The sequence below is a fragment of the Macaca thibetana genome, chromosome 8, assembly GCF_024542745.1.
Source record: "Macaca thibetana thibetana isolate TM-01 chromosome 8, ASM2454274v1, whole genome shotgun sequence".
Lineage (NCBI taxonomy): Eukaryota > Metazoa > Chordata > Mammalia > Primates > Cercopithecidae > Macaca > Macaca thibetana.
This window is the reverse complement of record NC_065585.1, coordinates 129,403,220-129,423,142: the sequence shown is the minus strand read 5'-3', so window position 1 is coordinate 129,423,142 and position 19,923 is coordinate 129,403,220. Positions and strand designations below refer to the sequence as shown.

The 19,923-nt window shown below is 35.7% G+C and overlaps 1 protein-coding gene across 2 annotated transcripts in view; it reads right to left on the bottom strand.

The window, feature by feature from the left end:
- SGCZ (sarcoglycan zeta) overlaps positions 1-19,923 on the bottom strand; it is a 1,195,959-nt gene that overhangs the window by 227,861 nt on the left and 948,175 nt on the right. For both annotated transcript variants that reach the window (XM_050802181.1, XM_050802182.1), the window contains exon 3: positions 2,444-2,545. In XM_050802181.1, the coding sequence (XP_050658138.1) occupies positions 2,444-2,545 (102 nt within the window). The remainder of the gene's footprint in view (positions 1-2,443; positions 2,546-19,923) is intronic.

The window sequence follows — 19,923 nt, the reverse complement described above, 5'->3', positions numbered from 1 at the left end:
CCTGTACCCAGCAGGTTTTATTCTCTCAGCTTCATCAAATCTTCCAAAGTGTCTTTTAGATTTTATAATAGATTTCCTTACCTTAGAACTACAGGAACTTTGGAATTTTATCATCAAATTGTTGACTCTATGAAAATGTGTGAAAAGATTGAAACGTATAACAGAATTTTTAAAATTAAAAACCTCATTTCTACTTCCGTTACTGAAACGTTTGTGTTCTGCCCTAACCTATGAGTTAAGTACTTTGATAAGTTTGTACCAAACTCACTTAATGATGAGCCAACTAAGGCTAAGAGAAATTGGGGCTGGCTTTCTAGAAGTAAAAAGGCATTCATGGACAAGTGAATCATAATGTGAGAGGTGCTTATAAAATATATTTTCCTCTTTATTTTAAATATTTATCCAACACTTAGGTTCATAAAGTAGTTCAGCCACTGTGGAAAGCAGTCTGGAGATTTCTTACATATTTATTTTTGAAGCGTACGTGCAGAGAATTTTCCAAGAAGTGTATGATTCCGCTCCTACTCCTGTTCTTGCACCAGATTTCCTGTCTGGCTACCAATGTGCCTGCCTTTTCCATGCTTCCTAGTTACAGGGAGACAAACAACAATGAAGGAAGACACAGGAAGGACCAGCATCAGGGCTGGGGTGTGAAGGGGAGCACATATTCTTCAGTCAATACAGTAGGTTTTGGAAATGCTTGTGAACATGGATTTAGCTTTCTCAGGGATGGAAATTAGGAAGTGCAAGTGGCCCCGCCTCACACTTTCATGCTATAATGTTAGTGGACTCCATCCTCCATGGTCCATAGGTGGAATCCACACATATTCCTGTTTCTCAGGAGAAACTTAATTTGACACCTGTCATTATATTCTCAGAAATGTCCTGGCTGAGAAGATAAATTCTACAACCTGCCTGATCGTAGAAGGTTTCACAATCATTTAAATTTTGTCCCCAGGTAGCCACTACAAATGAACCTAAATGACTTCAGAGATAAATCATTTCTCCTGTCCCTGGACTTATCAATAGGAGGCATTTTCAGAGAAGTTTTGGCCCATGCTTAGTCCCACTTGCTTCCTATGTTAAGCAGCTTCTTGATTTCCATGTATAAGTTTTAATTCCTTCAAATACTGCATTATTTAACAGTGCCAAACACAATAACTCAGTAAATAACTGTCAAAGACGGTGACTTTCAATCAAAGTAAGACACTAATATATGTAACCATGCTTTTTGTTTTTCCTTTTCATAAAAATAAAATAAAGCAAAATAACTAAACTTTTTATTTTAAATTTAATACTTTTTTAACATTTAATGATGTAAGGTCAGGTATTCATAAATCTGTCTACTGTGTTACTTGTCTGACCGATACCCGGAAAGTAAATTAGTATCAAAATAAAATTTCTAGTACCAGAGTAGAGTCAATACAGTATATCAGAAGCTGTATCAGTTTTCATATTTTGAAAAAGAAATTTGAAGTTAATATAGTTATCCTAATTAAGTGTTTTATGAAAAGCAATCTTTTGGTCTGTTTTCATTTTGATATTTAAGGAAAAATAACTTTGATACAAATTATTCAAATTATGGCTCACTATGCAACCTATTTGCTAATCTTCTACATCGATTAAAATATTAAAACATTATTTTAGCCTAAAATAGACTTTCATATTTATGAAATAAGTATAACCTTTTTTCAACTTTTATATAACACAGTTCCCATTATTTCTATCTTAATAAACTTATTTCCACAAATATACATATAGTTCAGGGGGATATGTAATAGGAGATAGGAAAAATTCTAGTAAGTTTTTGATATATCCAAGATATTTACTACCTTCTGAGAGGCAATGTACATAAGCCAAAATGAACAAAATCTAAGCTACAATATTAATTTTTAGCATGCTTGTAAGAGATAAAACACAGGTAGCACATGTGAAAACACACATATTTGAAGGATAAATATTCTCACTTGTTTTGCATAATGTACATCCAGAAATAAATTTAATTTCTACATTAAAATTCTTTGTCATTTCTTTTAGAAAATGCATGTCTATTAAAACTGATGAGATATATAATATGTTGAATTAAAATCATTAATTCAAATCAGTGCCTTTTTGAAAAAAAAAATTCAAGACATATCAAATGCCCCCTTTGGATTTACTATAACTTTATATTTTAATTTCCAGTGAAAATAGAGAGGCACATTTTACAGAGCAGCAAAAGAACACTGCAGGTTAGTTCAAAATGGTTCTCTAACATTTGTCGGGTTGAAACTAACCTCCACTGATTTTCAATTATTTTACCACTTGATTTCTAAACATAGGTGTTTAGCTTAAGGAAGCTAAACACACGCTGAAGAGATAAGGGGATTCTATCCTGCTATTTCAAGCTAAAACATAACCTCTAAATTATCTTTTAGAGTAAACCAAAGCCAGTATCACATACCTTTCGAGAATGAATTTCTTTCACATACAATGGAAGTAGAAACTCAGATATACCTTCAAGTCGGATTCCCTTCTTGGTGACTCTCAGATTTCCCATACCATCCTACAAGCAATGAAATATAGTTCACTTTTAGGTTAATTGGAGAATGAATATCTGGCCATAACTTTCTTAGGCCTAAATTGAGAAAACAGTGAGCTCAAATCAGTGATGATTTAAGGAAAATGAGAGATTGAATCTACTTAATTAATGACTGCAGCACTTTGCATGCATATAGAGGGCTCTATTTAAAATGAACAGGAAAAGAGAATTTAAAGGACTGTGTCTTCTTCCAGCTCTACCAGGGACTGGGATTTGCCCATGAGTAAAGCCTTTACTTTCTTCATGCATCAGTCAGTTCAACTTTTATTTTGTATATTGATGCTTGCTACCTGACTGCTGGAAAGAGCTTTGTTTGCAGAGAAATCTAGTAATATTTTTACATTAGTAATACAAATAACTCTAAAATATTCAGTCACATGTGTAAAGTAATTTTAACAGTAATTAATTATTGTCTGATATTAGTAACCATGATGTTCCAGTGTTCAAACCTGTCAGATCCTTTAGAAAATAGCAGTTTATGAGAAGGATAAAACAGGTACACAAATAATGCTTATGAGACAGAATAAAATAACTAAACAGAGGGCTATTGGGAATTAAAGAAAGGAGGTTTTATATCCGATAAGATAGTAAACCATTTCTCATGGAAGAGATTGACTACGATAGTCATTAAGAATGTGGAATTTCAACAGGGAAGGTCCCTGGAGGATGGAACAAAATGAACATAGCATCTGATCTCACTAATGTATGAGATTTCTATTTTCGAATATTGGCAGAGAAAGCAATGGAGAGTACATCTTGGGGCCAGAGAAAGGAAAGCCATAGATACAAAGCTAAGGAGGATGTACTTCAGTCAGATTCCAAAAGAAGACACTATATAAAGGTTCTTACATAGTTCAACGGCTTGAAATGATTGGAGGCAGGCTTCAAGAAGATTAATCTGGCAGAAGTACCGTTCAGGACTAACTGATACAGTATTATTAATAATGCATTACTGGGTAGTAGTTTGAGGAATACGGTGGAAGAAAAATTTACAGACTTGATGGCTAATTTTATGTGGAGACGCTGAAAGGAAGAATTTTTAAGATTAATCCAAGGTTTCACAACTAAGCATGAATAAGAAAATATAGTCACTTTAAAAACTGAAATAGTAAAATTTGTAAGCTCAATCCCAAAGTAAATTTAGTTTTTCACTTTCTAACATTATATCTTCATTACAAAATTTGTTATATATGTATATATAAAATTATGTATATAAAATCATATAATCGATTATAATCATAATCATATATAATCGATCATATATAATCATATATAGTTGATTATATATAACATATAGTTGATCATGTATATAATCATATATAATCAATGACATATAATCATATTTTAATTATAGGACAATACATAATCATATACAATTATATATGCTTATCTGTATTAATGTATACATATATATATCTCAACCAGCACATCCATAGAAAGGGATGAGGACGTGGGCTGGGCACGGTGGCTCACGCCTGTAAAATCCCAGCACTTTGGGAGACTTAGGTGAGCGGATCCTGAGGTCAGGAGATCAAGACCATCCTAGCTAACATGGTGAAACCCCATCTCTACTAAAAATACAAAAAATTAGCCAGGCTGGTGGCAGGCACCTGTAATCCCAGCTACTTGGGAGGCTGAGGCAGGAGAATGGCATGAACCTGGGAGGTGGAGCTTGCAGTGAGCCAAGATCATGCCACTGCACTCCAGCCTGGGCAACAGAGTGAGACTCTGTCTCAAAAAAAGAAAAAAAAAAGAAAAAAAAAAAAGAAAGAAAAAAAGAAAGAAAATAAAAGAAAGGGATGAGGACGTGACAAGAAATACCTGAATCTATCATTATGGATAAGCAAGCCCAACGTGGACAGATGTATATAAAACCAAGGATAAATTCTTAGATGATATCAATGAGTTGGGAAAATATCTTTTATATATATATATATATATATTTTTTTTTTTTTTGCTATTTTACTTCTTTAATTATACTTCAAGTTCTAGGGTACATGGGCACAACGTGCAGGTTTATTACATATGTACACTTGTGCGATGTTGGTGTGCTGCGCCCATCAACTCGTCAGCACCCATCAACTCGTCATTTACATCAGGGATAACTCCCAGTGCAATCCCTCCCCGCTCCCCGCTCCCCATCATAGGCCCCAATGTGTAATGTTCCCCTTCCTATGTCCAAGTGATCTCATTGATCAATTCCCACCTATGAGTGAGAACATGCAGTGTTTGCTTTTGTGTTCTTGCAACAGTTTGCTGAGAATGATGGTTTCCAGCTGCATCCATGTCCCTACAAAGGACACAAACTCATCCTTTTTGATGGCTGCATAATATTCCATGGTGTATACGTGCCACATTTTCTTAATCCAGTCTGTCACTGATGGACATTTGGGTTGATTCCAAGTCTTTGCTATTGTGAATAGTGCCGCAATAAACATATGTGTGCATGTGTCTTTAGAGCAGCATGATTTATAATCCTTTGGGTATATACCCAGTAATGGGATGGCTGGGTCAAATGGTATTTCTAGTTCTAGATCCTTGAGGAATCGCCATACTATTTTCTACAATGATTGAACCAGTTTACAATCCCACCAACAGTGTAAAAGTGTTCCTATTTCTCCACATCCTCTTCAGCACCTGTTGTTTGCTGACTTTTTAACAAATGCCATTCTAACTGGTGTGAGATGGTATCTCATTGTGGTTTTGATTTGCATTTCTCCGATGGCCAGTGATGATGAGCATTTTTTCATGTGTCTGTTGGCTGTATGCATGTCTCCTTTTGAGAAATGTCTGTTCATATCCTTTGCCCACTTTTTGATGGGGTTGTTTTTTCCTTGTAAATTTGTCTTTTATATATTCAGGACGATATTAGGATGATAATCTATCCTGGTTTCTCTGAGACAGGGCTGATTTACACCAGTTTTATAGTATCCTTTTACATTTTCAAAAATAAAAAGTGGTTCAGATTTAGACATTCAATTACATTACCACCCACTTACTGGCTCTAATAAGTGTGGTTTTGCAGCATTGTACTTATCTAAGAACAGAAATGAAAGTGAGAAAAACTCAAAAGTGAGGATTTGCTAGACAGCAATGACAGAAAGTCATAGAAATGTGGTATTCTTAAATTGTCAAAAAAAAAAAAAAGATGTTTTCAAATGACTAACCATTATTTTTCTCATTGACTCAGGACAAGGAAAGTCAGAAGTGGAGTTGGGTTACCAAAACAGTGCACAGTCAAAGAATGGCAAATGGTGATAAACTAATGATGAAGGCCAATAGATGTTAAGAAATGTGGCAATTATAATATGAAGACAGGTTTATCATCAGAAAGTATAATTTTGGATTTGGAGATCTTGAAGTTGAGAGTATTTTCAGGCATAAAAAGACTTATAGAACACCCGCAGGGGTGGAGGCAGATTTAAGAAGACAGAAAATTACCTGGTATTCAGGAAGCCAAGAATATCAATTAGAAGTTATAGCATGACATGGGGCTTTAAAGCACTATTTTGTGTAAGTGGAATTTTCTGGACTAAATTTCGCACGGTGACTGTCCATATATATTCTTAAATGCCTGCTGGAAGAAAATGTTCTGAAGTGCTCTCCGTAGAGTTGTTACAGAAATACCTAATTTCACTGGGAGACTATCTCAGAGCAATGGAAACAGGTTCTAACACAATTGTAATTCCCATGTCAATATTAATACTAAAAAACATTCTGATGAGATGGTTGGAAATAAGAGGACAGGGCATCCACAGTTAGGTGTGTCATTATTTATGCTATTTCCATCTTTGATTTTGGAGTTTTCAGTCTTGAGCTTCGTGTGTTTTCTTCTTATATTTTCTACTTAATATATGATTTCAGACATACAATCACATTTCATTTAAATTAGATAAAACAATTCTCCTCTGTAAATGTAGGACTGTTTTTTGTGTGTGTGTGTGTGTGTTTGTTTTGAGGAGTCTCGTTCTGTCACCAGGCTGGAGTGCAGCGGCGCAATCTTGGCTTGCTGCAACCTCCACCTCCCGCATTCAAGCCATTCTCCTGCCCAGCTTCCTGAGTAGCTGGGACTACAGGTGTGCACCACCATGCCCAGATAAATTTTGTACTTTTAGTAGAGACAGGGTTTCACCATGTTGGACAAGGACTGTTCTTATAATATTGTGTTGTGAATCTAACCTCACTTCACTATGTCTATTTGTTTCTCATTTTTCCTGTGTGTATGAAAAAAATGAATTTTCAAGTTTTTCCATATTATTCAGATGAAATGATAAAATGTATAAAGCTGTATAACAAATATTCCATATGTAATCAACCTCTCATACTCAGGCATTAAAGTCCAGTAACAATTTATGAGTTGATGAAATTATCTGGTTTTCCTTCTGCAAGAGCATTAGAAATCAAATTTATTTTTAGTGTCACTACAGTTTTCTGATTCATTATTTTCTTGATCCCTTCAATATCTGAAAGGGAGAAAATGATTTAATTTTCTGTTCAGGAAGACATTGTTACCAGAAGGTAACAGACTCTAATGTACTAGACCTAGACCTTGTTTTGGTTCTGCCACTTCTTCCCTTTGTTAAGTATCAACCACTTAACTAATCACTGAGTGTCTTAATTTTATCATCTGTAAATGCAATAATAAGTTATGTGTCTATGATAAAGATTACATAAGGATGTAGAAAGCTTAAAATAGTGCCTAATTTATGTCAAACTACTCAATAGTTTTAACTATTATTAACATTTTACTTAAATTTTTAGTTTTTGTCTTACATATTCTAAAAAATTCATGTTATTTTCAGAGAAACTATCTTGCAACTTCAGTATAATCTACATCAAATTTCATCATCATTACAGTTATGATACCTTTGTGCATCATCCTGTAATCTCACACATTACTATGGTTCAAATGTGTCCCCCCTAAAATTTAGGTGTTGAAACTTAAGGGCCAATGTGGCAGTGTTAAGAGGTGGAGCCTTTCGGAGGTGATTAAGCCAGGAGGGCTCCTCCCTTGTGAATGGAAGTAAGGCCCTTATAAAAGAGGTAAATGAGGCTTCATGCAGTGTTTCAACCTCTTGCTCTTCTGCCTTCCCCCAGGTAGAACACAGAGCATTCCTTCCCTCTGAAGGACGCAGCAACCATGTGCCAACTTGGAAGCAAACAGCAGCCTTCATCAGACAACAGAACCTGCTAGTGCCTTGATCTTGGACTTCCCAGCCTCCAAAACTGTAAGAAAATATTTTCTGCGTGTGTTTTTTTTTTTCTAAATTACCCAGTTTTGGGTATTTTGTTACAGTAGCAAAAACTGACTAGGGCACATGTGATTTACCTATTTTTCACAGACAATATAGTGTCATTTTGGAAGGGGATATGAAATCAGACATTTGGAATTTGAAATTTGACTTTTCTATTTACTAACTGTTGACTTTGACATGTTGTTTATCTAAACCCAAATGTGTATTTTATAAACATCAGACAAATAACAGTATTTGTCACAGGGATGTTGTATTAATTTAATAAGACATTATGTAAATGAATTAGTATTGGACCTGGTATTTTTTAATAATTAGTCCCTTTACTTGTGGGTTATTGAAAATCAGTATTTTAGAAAGTAGATTTAGTGTGTAATCAACACATTTAAAAAATATCAACTTCTCTTATTTTTATTTCTTCTTTTTCATTTCCAATGACACTATGACAGTTCAAGATCACTTTATCTCCAGCTTGGAGATTGCCACCTAACCACTGTTTACATTGTTATTTCATTATTTTAGTATTATTCTTGCTCAAAAGCCCACAGTGTCACCTTAGCCTCTGAGTCTAGATTTGTGTCCTCCATTTTGAATATTTAATGTGCTTTCTAAATAATCCACTGTGATGATCACATTCATGTTTAGGGGAAATATTATAAAACAGACTCTTCCACTGTGACCCAACTTCTTCTTTAGAATAAATTTCTAAATTTGCTAAGTGTCCCCTCCAAGCCTGTTTGTTTTTAGGTGTTTGTTGGAGTCATTGTTTTTTTTTTTTTTTTTTTTTTTGGTCTGTTTTTGCTTTTTGTTCATCACTCAACTTACACTTCCACTCCTCCACTAAACTGTACTGCCAGCAGTTTTTTATTTATTTATTTATTTTCAGAACAGCTCCACGTTTTGCCATCTAGATTTCCTGATCCGTGCATTCTAGCTGCTTGAGATAATCTTCACTCCAATTTCCTTTTAAGGCTTTTACCCATAATCCAAAGAACTGCCTGTCCAAAGAATACCATGGTTAATATCCTAGTCAGAAATAACGTTGCTGTCTACTCAATATTTACAAAATGCTATCTTAGTATTTCTTATAAAATGTATCTTATTCTGATTCCAATTTTAGTTAACTGTGTATACATTTTTATCTCTTCTTTAAAAGTTTATGATCAATCTTAATTATCTTCATGTTCATTCATTCATCTTGCATAATCCTTCCAATAGTAGATATAAAGTATGTGGTTAGTAAAATGTTGATTGTTGAATTTAACAGAATTTACCTCTTTACTTAAATAACAAAAAATTCCAAAACTAAATTAATACCCTTGTAAAGATCACAATTACTAAAATTTATAGAATTTTCCTTTAAAAACTGAAAGTAATCTTTATCATAATTTTCATTCGACTTTTTTGACAAAATAAAGGATTCTTTGTAGAGAAATACTTATTGGAACTTCTTATGAAAGACTGACTGAAAAATAAATTGTAGGTTTGAAGGTCAACAAAAAGAATATTAAGAATATTTAAATTTAAATTTCAAATGACTGTTTAAATTGAAATTGAAATTTAAAATGACATTTTAAGTTTAAAATCCATAACCAGAACTTTGCAATGATGTGATGGTAATTCACTCCCTCCTCAAAGTTATTAATGACATTCGGTTACCAGAAATTAGAGGTTACTTAAATATTTTCTACTCCAAAGATTCAAGATACTGCTTAACAGAGAAATGTAATAGCCAGAGTGCTGAGCATTTTGGCATGAAATTAAGAAAATATTTTAAAATAGATGTATTGATTAAAAATACAGAAAATCTGATGAATGATTTATCACTAAAAAAACTTTTCAAACAAAGTTAAAGAACTCCACCACCTGCAAGGAAAGCAAATATACATTTTAGATACTTTTTTCTGGATGAAACCAAAAGTCCTCTTTCAAATTACTAGTATTACACATTTCGAAAGAAATTCAACAGGAGGGAAGGTAGATACATATGTTTTTATTATTTTGAGTATCTAAAGATATTATTTATTCTATATTTAAATTTGCATGAGGAAATAATCTTAAAGATGCAGTTTCAAGAAAACTTGGAGCTTGGTATGACAAATATTTGTAAGACATTAAGAATTAAATATTTTCATTAAAATAAAAGGAATACATAGAGAATGGAAATATTAAATTGTTTCAATGAAATTAAAAACCATATTTAAACTTTTTGCTATTAATGTTTAAATCCATGTTTAATCAGTTAAAAAAAAAAAAAATTTCAACTTCTAAATTAAGAAGAGGAGGTTCTCTTTAACATGCCAAAGCAAAGCATGTGGTTTATGCTGCGTTTTTAAATACTTTATAGTGAGCTGTTTCTCCCCAAGCATAAAAGAAAAAACAAATGAAACATAAGTTGACAGCCTGCTTTATATGTATGTTTTACTATGTTGTTTGTTGTAAGCCTGTATTTTATTTTCGTTTTAATTGGCCTCCCTGTATCCCTGCATATTATTAGGAAATAAACTCTATGGTGGTAACCATTGATAGACCTAGTGATCTGACCTCTAATTCAACTTGTATGGAAACACTTTTAAAGATTGCTGTTGGGCGGAGCAAGATGGCCGAATAGGAACAGCTCCAGTCTCCAACTCCCAGCGCAAGCGACACAGAAGACCGGTGATTTCTGCATTTTCAACTGAGGTACTGGGTTCATCTCACTGGGGAGTGCCGGACGATCGGTGCTGGTCAGCTGCTGCAGCCTGACCAGTGAGAGCTGAAGCAGGGCGAGGCATTGCCTCACCTGGGAAGCGCAAGGGGGAAGGGAATCCCTTTTCCTAGCCAGGGGAACTGAGACACACAACACCTGGAAAATCGGGTAACTCCCACCCCAATACTGCGCCTTAAGCAAACAGGCACACCAGGAGATCATATCCCAAACCTGGCCGGGAGGGTCCCACACCCATGGAGCCTCCCTCATTGCTAGCACAGCAGTCTGTGATCTACCAGCAAGGCAGCAGCGAGGCTGGGGGAGGGGCGCCTGCCATTGCTGAGGCTTAAGTAGGTAAACAAAGCTGCTGGGAAGCTCCAGCTGGGTGGAGCTCACAGCAGCTCAAGGAAACCTGCCTGTCTCTGTAGACTCCACCTCTGGGGACAGGGCAATAACAAACACAGCCGAAACCTCTGCAGACGCAAACGACTCTGTCTGACAGCTTTGAAGAGAGCAGTGGATCTCCCAACACGGAGGTTGAGATCTGAGAAGGGATAGACTCCCTGCTCAAGTGGGTCCCTGACCCCTGAGTAGCCTAACTGGGAGACATCCCCCACTAGGGGCAGTCTGACACCCCACACCTCACAGGGTGGAGTACACCCCTGAGAGGAAGCTTCCAAAGCAAGAATCAGACAGGTACACTCGCTGTTCAGAAATATTCTATCTTCTGCAGCCTCTGCTGCTGATACCCAGGCAAACAGGGTCTGGAGTGGACCTCAAGCAATCTCCAACAGACCTACAGCTGAGGGTCCTGACTGTTAGAAGGAAAACTATCAAACAGGAAGGACACCTACACCAAAACCCCATCAGTACATCACCATCATCAAAGACCAGAGGCAGATAAAACCACAAAGATGGGGAAAAAGCAGGGCAGAAAAGCTGGAAATTCAAAAAATAAGAGCGCATCTCCCCCGGCAAAGGAGCGCAGCTCATTGCCAGCAACGGATCAAAGCTGGACGGAGAATGACTTTGATGAGATGAGAGAAGAAGGCTTCAGTCCATCAAATTTCTCAGAGCTAAAGGAGGAATTACGTACCCAGCGCAAAGAAACTAAAAATCTTGAAAAAAAAGTGGAAGAATTGATGGCTAGAGTAATTAATGCAGAGAAGGTCATAAACGAAATGAAAGAGATGAAAACCATGACATGAGAAATACGTGACAAATGCACAAGCTTCAGTAACCGACTCGATCAACTGGAAGAAAGAGTATCTGCGATTGAGGATCAAATGAATGAAATGAAGCAAGAAGAGAAACCAAAAGAAAAAAGAAGAAAAAGAAATGAACAAAGCCTGCAAGAAGTATGGGATTATGTAAAAAGACCAAATCTACGTCTGATTGGGGTGCCTGAAAGTGAGGGGGAAAATGGAACCAAGTTGGAAAACACTCTTCAGGATATCATCCAGGAGAACTTCCCCAACCTGGTAGGGCAGGCCAACATTCAAATCCAGGAAATACAGAGAATGCCACAAAGATACTCCTCGAGAAGAGCAACTCCAAGACACAGAATTGCCAGATTCACCAAAGTTGAAATGAAGGAAAAAATCTTAAGGGCAGCCAGAGAGAAAGGTCGGGTTACCCACAAAGGGAAGCCCATCAGACTAACAGCAGATCTCTCGGCAGAAACTCTCCAAGCCAGAAGAGAGTGGGGGCCAATATTCAACATTCTTAAAGAAAAGAATTTTAAACCCAGAATTTCATATCCAGCCAAACTAAGTTTCATAAGTGAAGGAGAAATAAAATCCTTTACAGATAAGCAAATGCTTAGAGATTTTGTCACCACTAGGCCTGCCTTACAAGAGACCCTGAAGCAAGCACTAAACATGGAAAGGAACAACCGGTACCAGCCATTGCAAAAACATGCCAAAATGTAAAGACCATTGAAGCTAGGAAGAAACTGCATCAACTAACGAGCAAAATAACCAGTTAATATCATAATGGCAGGATCAAGTTCACACATAACAATCTTAACCTTAAATGTAAATGGACTAAATGCTCCAATTAAAAGACACAGACTGGCAAACTGGATAAAGAGTCAAGACCCATCAGTCTGCTGTATTCAGGAGACCCATCTCACACGCAGAGACATACATAGGCTCAAAATAAAGGGATGGAGGAAGATTTACCAAGCAAATGGAGAACAAAAAAAAGCAGGGGTTGCAATACTAGTCTCTGATAAAACAGACTTTAAACCATCAAAGATCAAAAGAGACAAAGAAGGCCATTACATAATGGTAAAGGGATCAATTCAACAGGAAGAGCTAACTATCCTAAATATATATGCACCCAATACAGGAGCACCCAGATTCATAAAGCAAGTCCTTAGAGACTTACAAAGAGACTTAGACTCCCATACAATAATAATGGGAGACTTCAACACTCCACTGTCAACATTAGACAGATCAACGAGACAGAAAGTTAACAAGGATATCCAGGAATTGAACTCATCTCTGCAGCAAGCAGACCTAATAGACATCTATAGAACTCTCCACCCCAAATCAACAGAATATACATTCTTCTCAGCACCACATCGTACTTACTCCAAAATTGACCACGTAATTGGAAGTAAAGCACTCCTCAGCAAATGTCCAAGAACAGAAATTATATAACAAACTGTCTCTCAGACCACAGTGCAATCAAACTAGAACTCAGGACTAAGAAACTCAATCAAAACCGCTCAACTACATGGAAACTGAACAACCTGCTCCTGAATGACTACTGGGTACATAACGAAATGAAGGCAGAAATAAAGATGTTCTTTGAAACCAATGAGAACAAAGATACAACATACCAGAATCTCTGGGACACATTTAAAGCAGTGTGTAGAGGGAAATTTATAGCACTAAATGCCCACAAGAGAAAGCAGGAAAGATCTAAAATTGACACTCTAACATCACAATTAAAAGAACTAGAGAAGCAAGAGCAAACACATTCGAAAGCTAGCAGAAGGCTAGAAATAACTAAGATCAGAGCAGAACTGAAGGAGATAGAGACACAAAAAACCCTCCAAAAAATCAATGAATCCAGGAGTTGGTTTTTTGAAAAGATCAACAAAATTGACAGACCACTAGCAAGACTAATAAAGAAGAAAAGAGAGAAGAATCAAATCGATGCAATTAAAAATGATAAAGGGGATATCACCACCGACCCCACAGAAATACAAACTACCATCAGAGAATACTATAAACACCTCTACGCAAATAAACTGGAAAATCTAGAAGAAATGGATAATTTCCTGGACACTTACACTCTTCCAAGACTAAACCAGGAAGAGGTTGAATCCCTGAATAGACCAATAGCAGGCTCTGAAATTGAGGCAATAATTAATAGCCTACCAACCAAAAAAAGTCCAGGACCAGATGGATTCACAGCTGAATTCTACCAGGGGTACAAGGAGGAGTTGGTACCATTCCTTCTGAAACTATTCCAATCAATAGAAAAAGAGGGAATCCTCCCTAACTCATTTGATGAGGCCAACATCATCCTGATACCAAAGCCTGGCAGAGACACAACAAAAAAAGAGAATTTTAGACCAATATCCCTGATGAACATCGATGCAAAAATCCTCAATAAAATACTGGCAAACCGGATTCAGCAACACATCAAAAAGCTTATCCACCATGATCAAGTGGGCTTCATCCCTGGGATGCAAGGCTGGTTCAACATTCGCAAATCAATAAACATAATCCAGCATATAAACAGAACCAAAGACAAGAACCACATGATTATCTCAATAGATGCAGAAAAGGCTTTTGACAAAATTCAACAGCCCTTCATGCTAAAAACGCTCAATAAATTCCGTATTGATGGAACGTACCTCAAAATAATAAGAGCTATTTATGACAAACCCACAGCCAATATCATACTGAATGGGCAAAACCTGGAAAAATTCCCTTTGAAAACTGGCACAAGACAGGGATGCCCTCTCTCACCACTCCTATTCAACATAGTGTTGGAAGTTCTGGCTAGGGCAATTAGGCAAGAGAAAGAAATCAAGGGTATTCAGTTAGGAAAAGAAGAAGTCAAAACTGTCCCTGTTTGCAGATGACATGATTGTATATTTAGAAAACCCCATTGTCTCAGCCCAAAATCTCCTTAAGCTGATAAGCAACTTCAGCAAAGTCTCAGGATACAAAATTAATGTGCAAAAATCACAAGCATTCTTATACACCAGTAACAGACAAACAGAGAGCCAAATCAGGAATGAACTTCCATTCACAATTGCTTCAAAGAGAATAAAATACCTAGGAATCCAACTTACAAGGGATGTAAAGGACCTCTTCAAGGAGAACTACAAACCACTGCTCAGTGAAATCAAAGAGGACACAAACAAATGGAAGAACATACCATGCTCATGGATAGGAAGAATCAATATCGTGAAAATGGCCATACTGCCCAAGGTAATTTATAGATTCAATGCCATCCCCATCAAGCTACCAATGAGTTTCTTCACAGAATTGGAAAAAACTGCTTTAAAGTTCATATGGAACCAAAAAAGAGCCCGCATCTCTAAGACAATCCTAAGTCAAAAGAACAAAGCTGGAGGCATCACGCTACCTGACTTCAAACTCTACTACAAGGCTACAGTAACCAAAACAGCATGGTACTGGTACCAAAACAGAGATATAGACCAATGGAACAGAACAGAGTCCTCAGAAATAATACCACACATCTACAGCCATCTGATCTTTGACAAACCTGAGAGAAACAAGAAATGGGGAAAGGATTCCCTATTTAATAAATGGTGCTGGGAAAATTGGCTAGCCATAAGTAGAAAGCTGAAACTGGATCCTTTCCTTACTCCTTATATGAAAATTAATTCAAGATGGATTAGAGACTTAAATGTTAGACCTAATACCATAAAAATCCTAGAGGAAAACCTAGGTAGTACCATTCAGGACATAGGCATGGGCAAAGACTTCATGTCTAAAACACCAAAAGCAACGGCAGCAAAAGCCAAAATTGACAAATGGGATCTCATTAAACTAAAGAGCTTCTGCACAGCAAAAGAAACTACCATCAGAGTGAACAGGCAACCTACAGAATGGAAGAAAATTTTTGCAATCTACTCATCTGACAAAGGGCTAATATCCAGAACCTACAAAGAACTCAAACAAATTTACAAGAAAAAAATAAACAACCCCATCAAAAAGTGGGCAAAGGATATGAACAGACATTTCTCAAAAGAAGACATTCATACAGCCAACAGACACATGAAAAAATGCTCATCATCACTGGCCATCAGAGAAATGCAAATCAAAACCACAATGAGATACCATCTCACACCAGTTAGAATGGCGATCATTAAAAAGTCAGGAAACAACAGGTGCTGGAGAGGATGTGGAGAAATAGGAACACTTTTACACTGTTGGTGGGATTGTAAACTAGTTCAACCATTATGGAAAACAGTATGGCGATTCCTCAAGGATCTAGAACTAGATGTACCATATGACCCAGCCATCCCATTACTGGGTATATACCCAAAGGATTATAAATTATGCTGCTATAAAGACACATGCACACGTATGTTTATTGCGGCACTATTCACAATAGCAAAGACTTGGAATCAACCCAAATGTCCATCAGTGACAGATTGGATTAAGAAAATGTGGCACATATACACCATGGAATACTATGCAGCCATCAAAAAGGATGAGTTTGTGTCCTTTGTAGGGACATGGATGCAGCTGGAAACCATCATTCTTAGCAATCTATCACAAGAACAGAAAACCAAACACCGCATGTTCTCACTCATAGGTGGGAACTGAACAATGAGATCACTTGGACTCAGGAAGGGGAACATCACACACAGGGGCCTGTCATGGGGAGGGGGGAGGAGGGAGGGATTGCATTGGGAGTCATACCTGATGTAAATGACAAGTTGATGGGTGCAGCACACCAACATGGCACAAGTATACATAAGTAACAAACCTGCACGTTATGCACATGTACCCTACAACTTAAAGTATAATAATAAATAAATTAAAAAAAAAAAAAGATTGCTGTTAATAATATGACTTTCACCATCCTGAACATGTTTTATCACCTTTGTTTTTTGCCAATAGCTGTTCAAATTTCATAATTTATGTATCTTCAATTGTCAGGGTTATAAAAGAAAGTTTTTAATATATTCACGTATAAATATAATACTAAATATCGTATTTTGTTTGTCTTAAGTGCACTGATGTTCCTTTAGATATGCAAAGAATTTTTTAAAAGCATGATAAAATAAAATATCATTTATTTTCTAAAATTTTCTCTACTGATAATATAGGAAATATGTATCTGGGAAATATGTATTCATATTTATGGCTATACATATAATACATTTGTGCAATACATCTAATATATTTATGAATAAATATAAATACACATTTCTCTTATAAATATTCTTATTCTAAGTATTACCCAAATATATATTTTTATTTTAACTATCCACATATCACTAGCCTCACAGAACATATATAATTGCTTAACAAAAAATGCAGGATGCAAAATTAAAAATAAACATGTTAATTTGACAAAGTGGATAGGATCATAGTGACCTGTGATGGAGTAAAAATGGATGCACTCAGTAAATCCAGTGAGGCTGGTCTGAAGGCAGTGAGTTATCTCAACTGATTGCTCACAGTCAGTTACAGATCGAAATCCTTGTTCTACTCTTTCCCCCTTCTCACTACTGTACTTGAATAGCCTTATATAAATAAATAAATAAATCCAATGAGAATGCAAATAAGGAACCACCCAGAGTATTCAGTAATTTGATATATAAATGGTAATATTTTAACATTTAATTATATTTAAATTATAAAATTTAGTTTGCAATAGAGTATAGAACATGTAGGTATATAGAATATACTTATATGTATATATATATAATGTGCATATATAATGTTCACATATATAGGTATGTGTATATATGTGTGTGTGTATGTATATATACATACATATTACATATTGTATTATATATATTAAATATTATGTTATGTATTATATATTAAAAATATTATATACATAATGTTCACATACAAAAATAGAGAACAGACCATAGCTATTCAATCCAGTAGGAACACTTGGAACACATATATATATATATTAAATTCCATATTTTTAAAAAAATATATTTCTCTACAGGCAATTGGAATAACTGTCAGTAAAAATCAACTGGTATAACTCAGTCTAATATTAGTTACATGATACAGAATTCAGTGTGCATAGAAACAACATCCACTTTAACTGAAGGTTAAGGTTACCTGCTGGAAACCAAATCAGTGGTTGTGGGAGAGACTTGCTATAAAACAATACTATATCAAAAAGCCAAGTGTGCTATTATAAACAAATCACGTTTCTTGATGGGTAAATGGAGACAACTGCAAAAAGCTTCAGGCATTTAACTTAAGGAAATAAGTAATGGATTAATAATAATGTTTTGTACCCTAAAAATTGCCATCTGTAAGTGGGTGGCTGAGGGACTTCCGTATGTTAATCTTTTAACAAGGCAATAAAGCCTGAAGGTTCACTATTAGCATGCTTGTCTTTCCCAACTGTGCTTAATAGAATAACAGAATTAATGGACCTGGTTAAAAAAAAAAAAAAAAATAGTTACTTTTTCAAATAAATTTAGAAAACCATTGCATGATATATTCCTACTCAGATGTTCATAATACACATTAGCATATTAACATTCAGATAACATTCAAATGATAACATTCAGAGAGAAATACACTTCGTCTAATACAGAGGTCTCCTAACATTTTAGTCAATGGGTCCTCCAGTCACATAACCCACTTTTTAGAGTGGGTGAAATAATGTCCCTTTAAATACACCAGGGAAGTACTTCAGATACACCAGGGAAATACAGGGATGAATTACTCATATGTTACCAACTCTGAAGAAAGACCATTTAAAATGGAGGTATATTTTTTAGCATGGAGTCTCAAAAATAGGTTATTAAAGAGTTATAGGCCCCTGTCTCCATAGATGTTTAGAGATCCCATGTAAAGGGTCAATTGTGCTCTAATGTGGCTTCCCAGCTAGTTTTAAACACTGAACATGGCTAAAAAATGGGATCTGCTTTATGGGTGTCACTTCCTATTTTCAGTAAAAAATGAGAAAGGGAAGTAATCCTGAATACACCTCCATTTTTGCACATATTTGTCTGTTACTATCATTTATTTTCTAAAAGGAGAATCACCTCTTGCCTTGAACAAAATCACATTTCTGGACCCTTTAGTTAAGGATAAGACTTTGGGGTATGGTAACCCTACTAAAGCACTCCTCAGAGTAAAGTCTTTTCTAAGAATTTCTTCTAGACTCATAAGACAACATCTTTAATGTCCACCCTAACTATGGCACTAAACGTATTAATAACAGCTGAGTTCATACAGCACTTCAGCAGATACAGAGTCTATGACACATCACAACAGTGTTGTAAAATTGACATTTTTTCCTCATTGAACACAGAAGATAAATAAGGTTGTTAGTTTTGTGCACCTAGTTAGCCATTCATCCAGAACACAAGTCCAGTCCTCTCACTCTTAGCCAAGGCAGGTACCATAGGTATAGAAAATGTGTTACATTTATTGTATTATGTAATCCCAATATAGCTTCTCTAATAGTCTTCATTATTAGTTTAGATATTTCTGAGTTAATTTGTATAACTTATTTATTTGTGCTTTTTTGTTTGTTTCCCTGATTCATTTACCAGCACAAATTTCTTATTTGGCTCAGATTTGCAATGTGGTATTCTGAAAATAGAGTTCTGATATGACAAAACTCTAGTCTGGAATGCTTATAAATCCTCCATGAAAACAAAGCCATCTGAACAAACTATTGTTATTTGTACACCCATAGACTGTTTTAAAGGAATCTAAATCTGTTTTCTGGAAATAAAAAGTTCACTTTTTTACTTCTTCATATATACTCTTTTGTAATACATTCATTATACAGAAGTAACTTGTGTGTGCCTGTGTGTATTTGTGACTGTGTATTTAGAAGAGGTGAGTGGAAGAACTGGAGTAGGTAAGATTAAGCTGTTGATCTTAAAATTATAGATATCCTTCTGAGCTGGGACTGAGTAACTATTAGGTAAATGTCAACAGAGAAAGGACAGAAAGCTCATGAAGACACAGATGAGCAAGTTGACTCTCTGGGATTAGGCAGCAATACGATTGAGAAGAGTTTTCTGACGCTGGGTTGCTTAATGGTTCACGAATCTCCTAATCTCCATGGTGATTTAGCGTGTGCTTTATTGAGTTTATAAAACTGTAACATTTAGCCTCTTAGACTAAAGAAGTCCCTTGGGGTTTTAAAGTCTGAAGATCCTTCTAAACATCAAGGAGAAC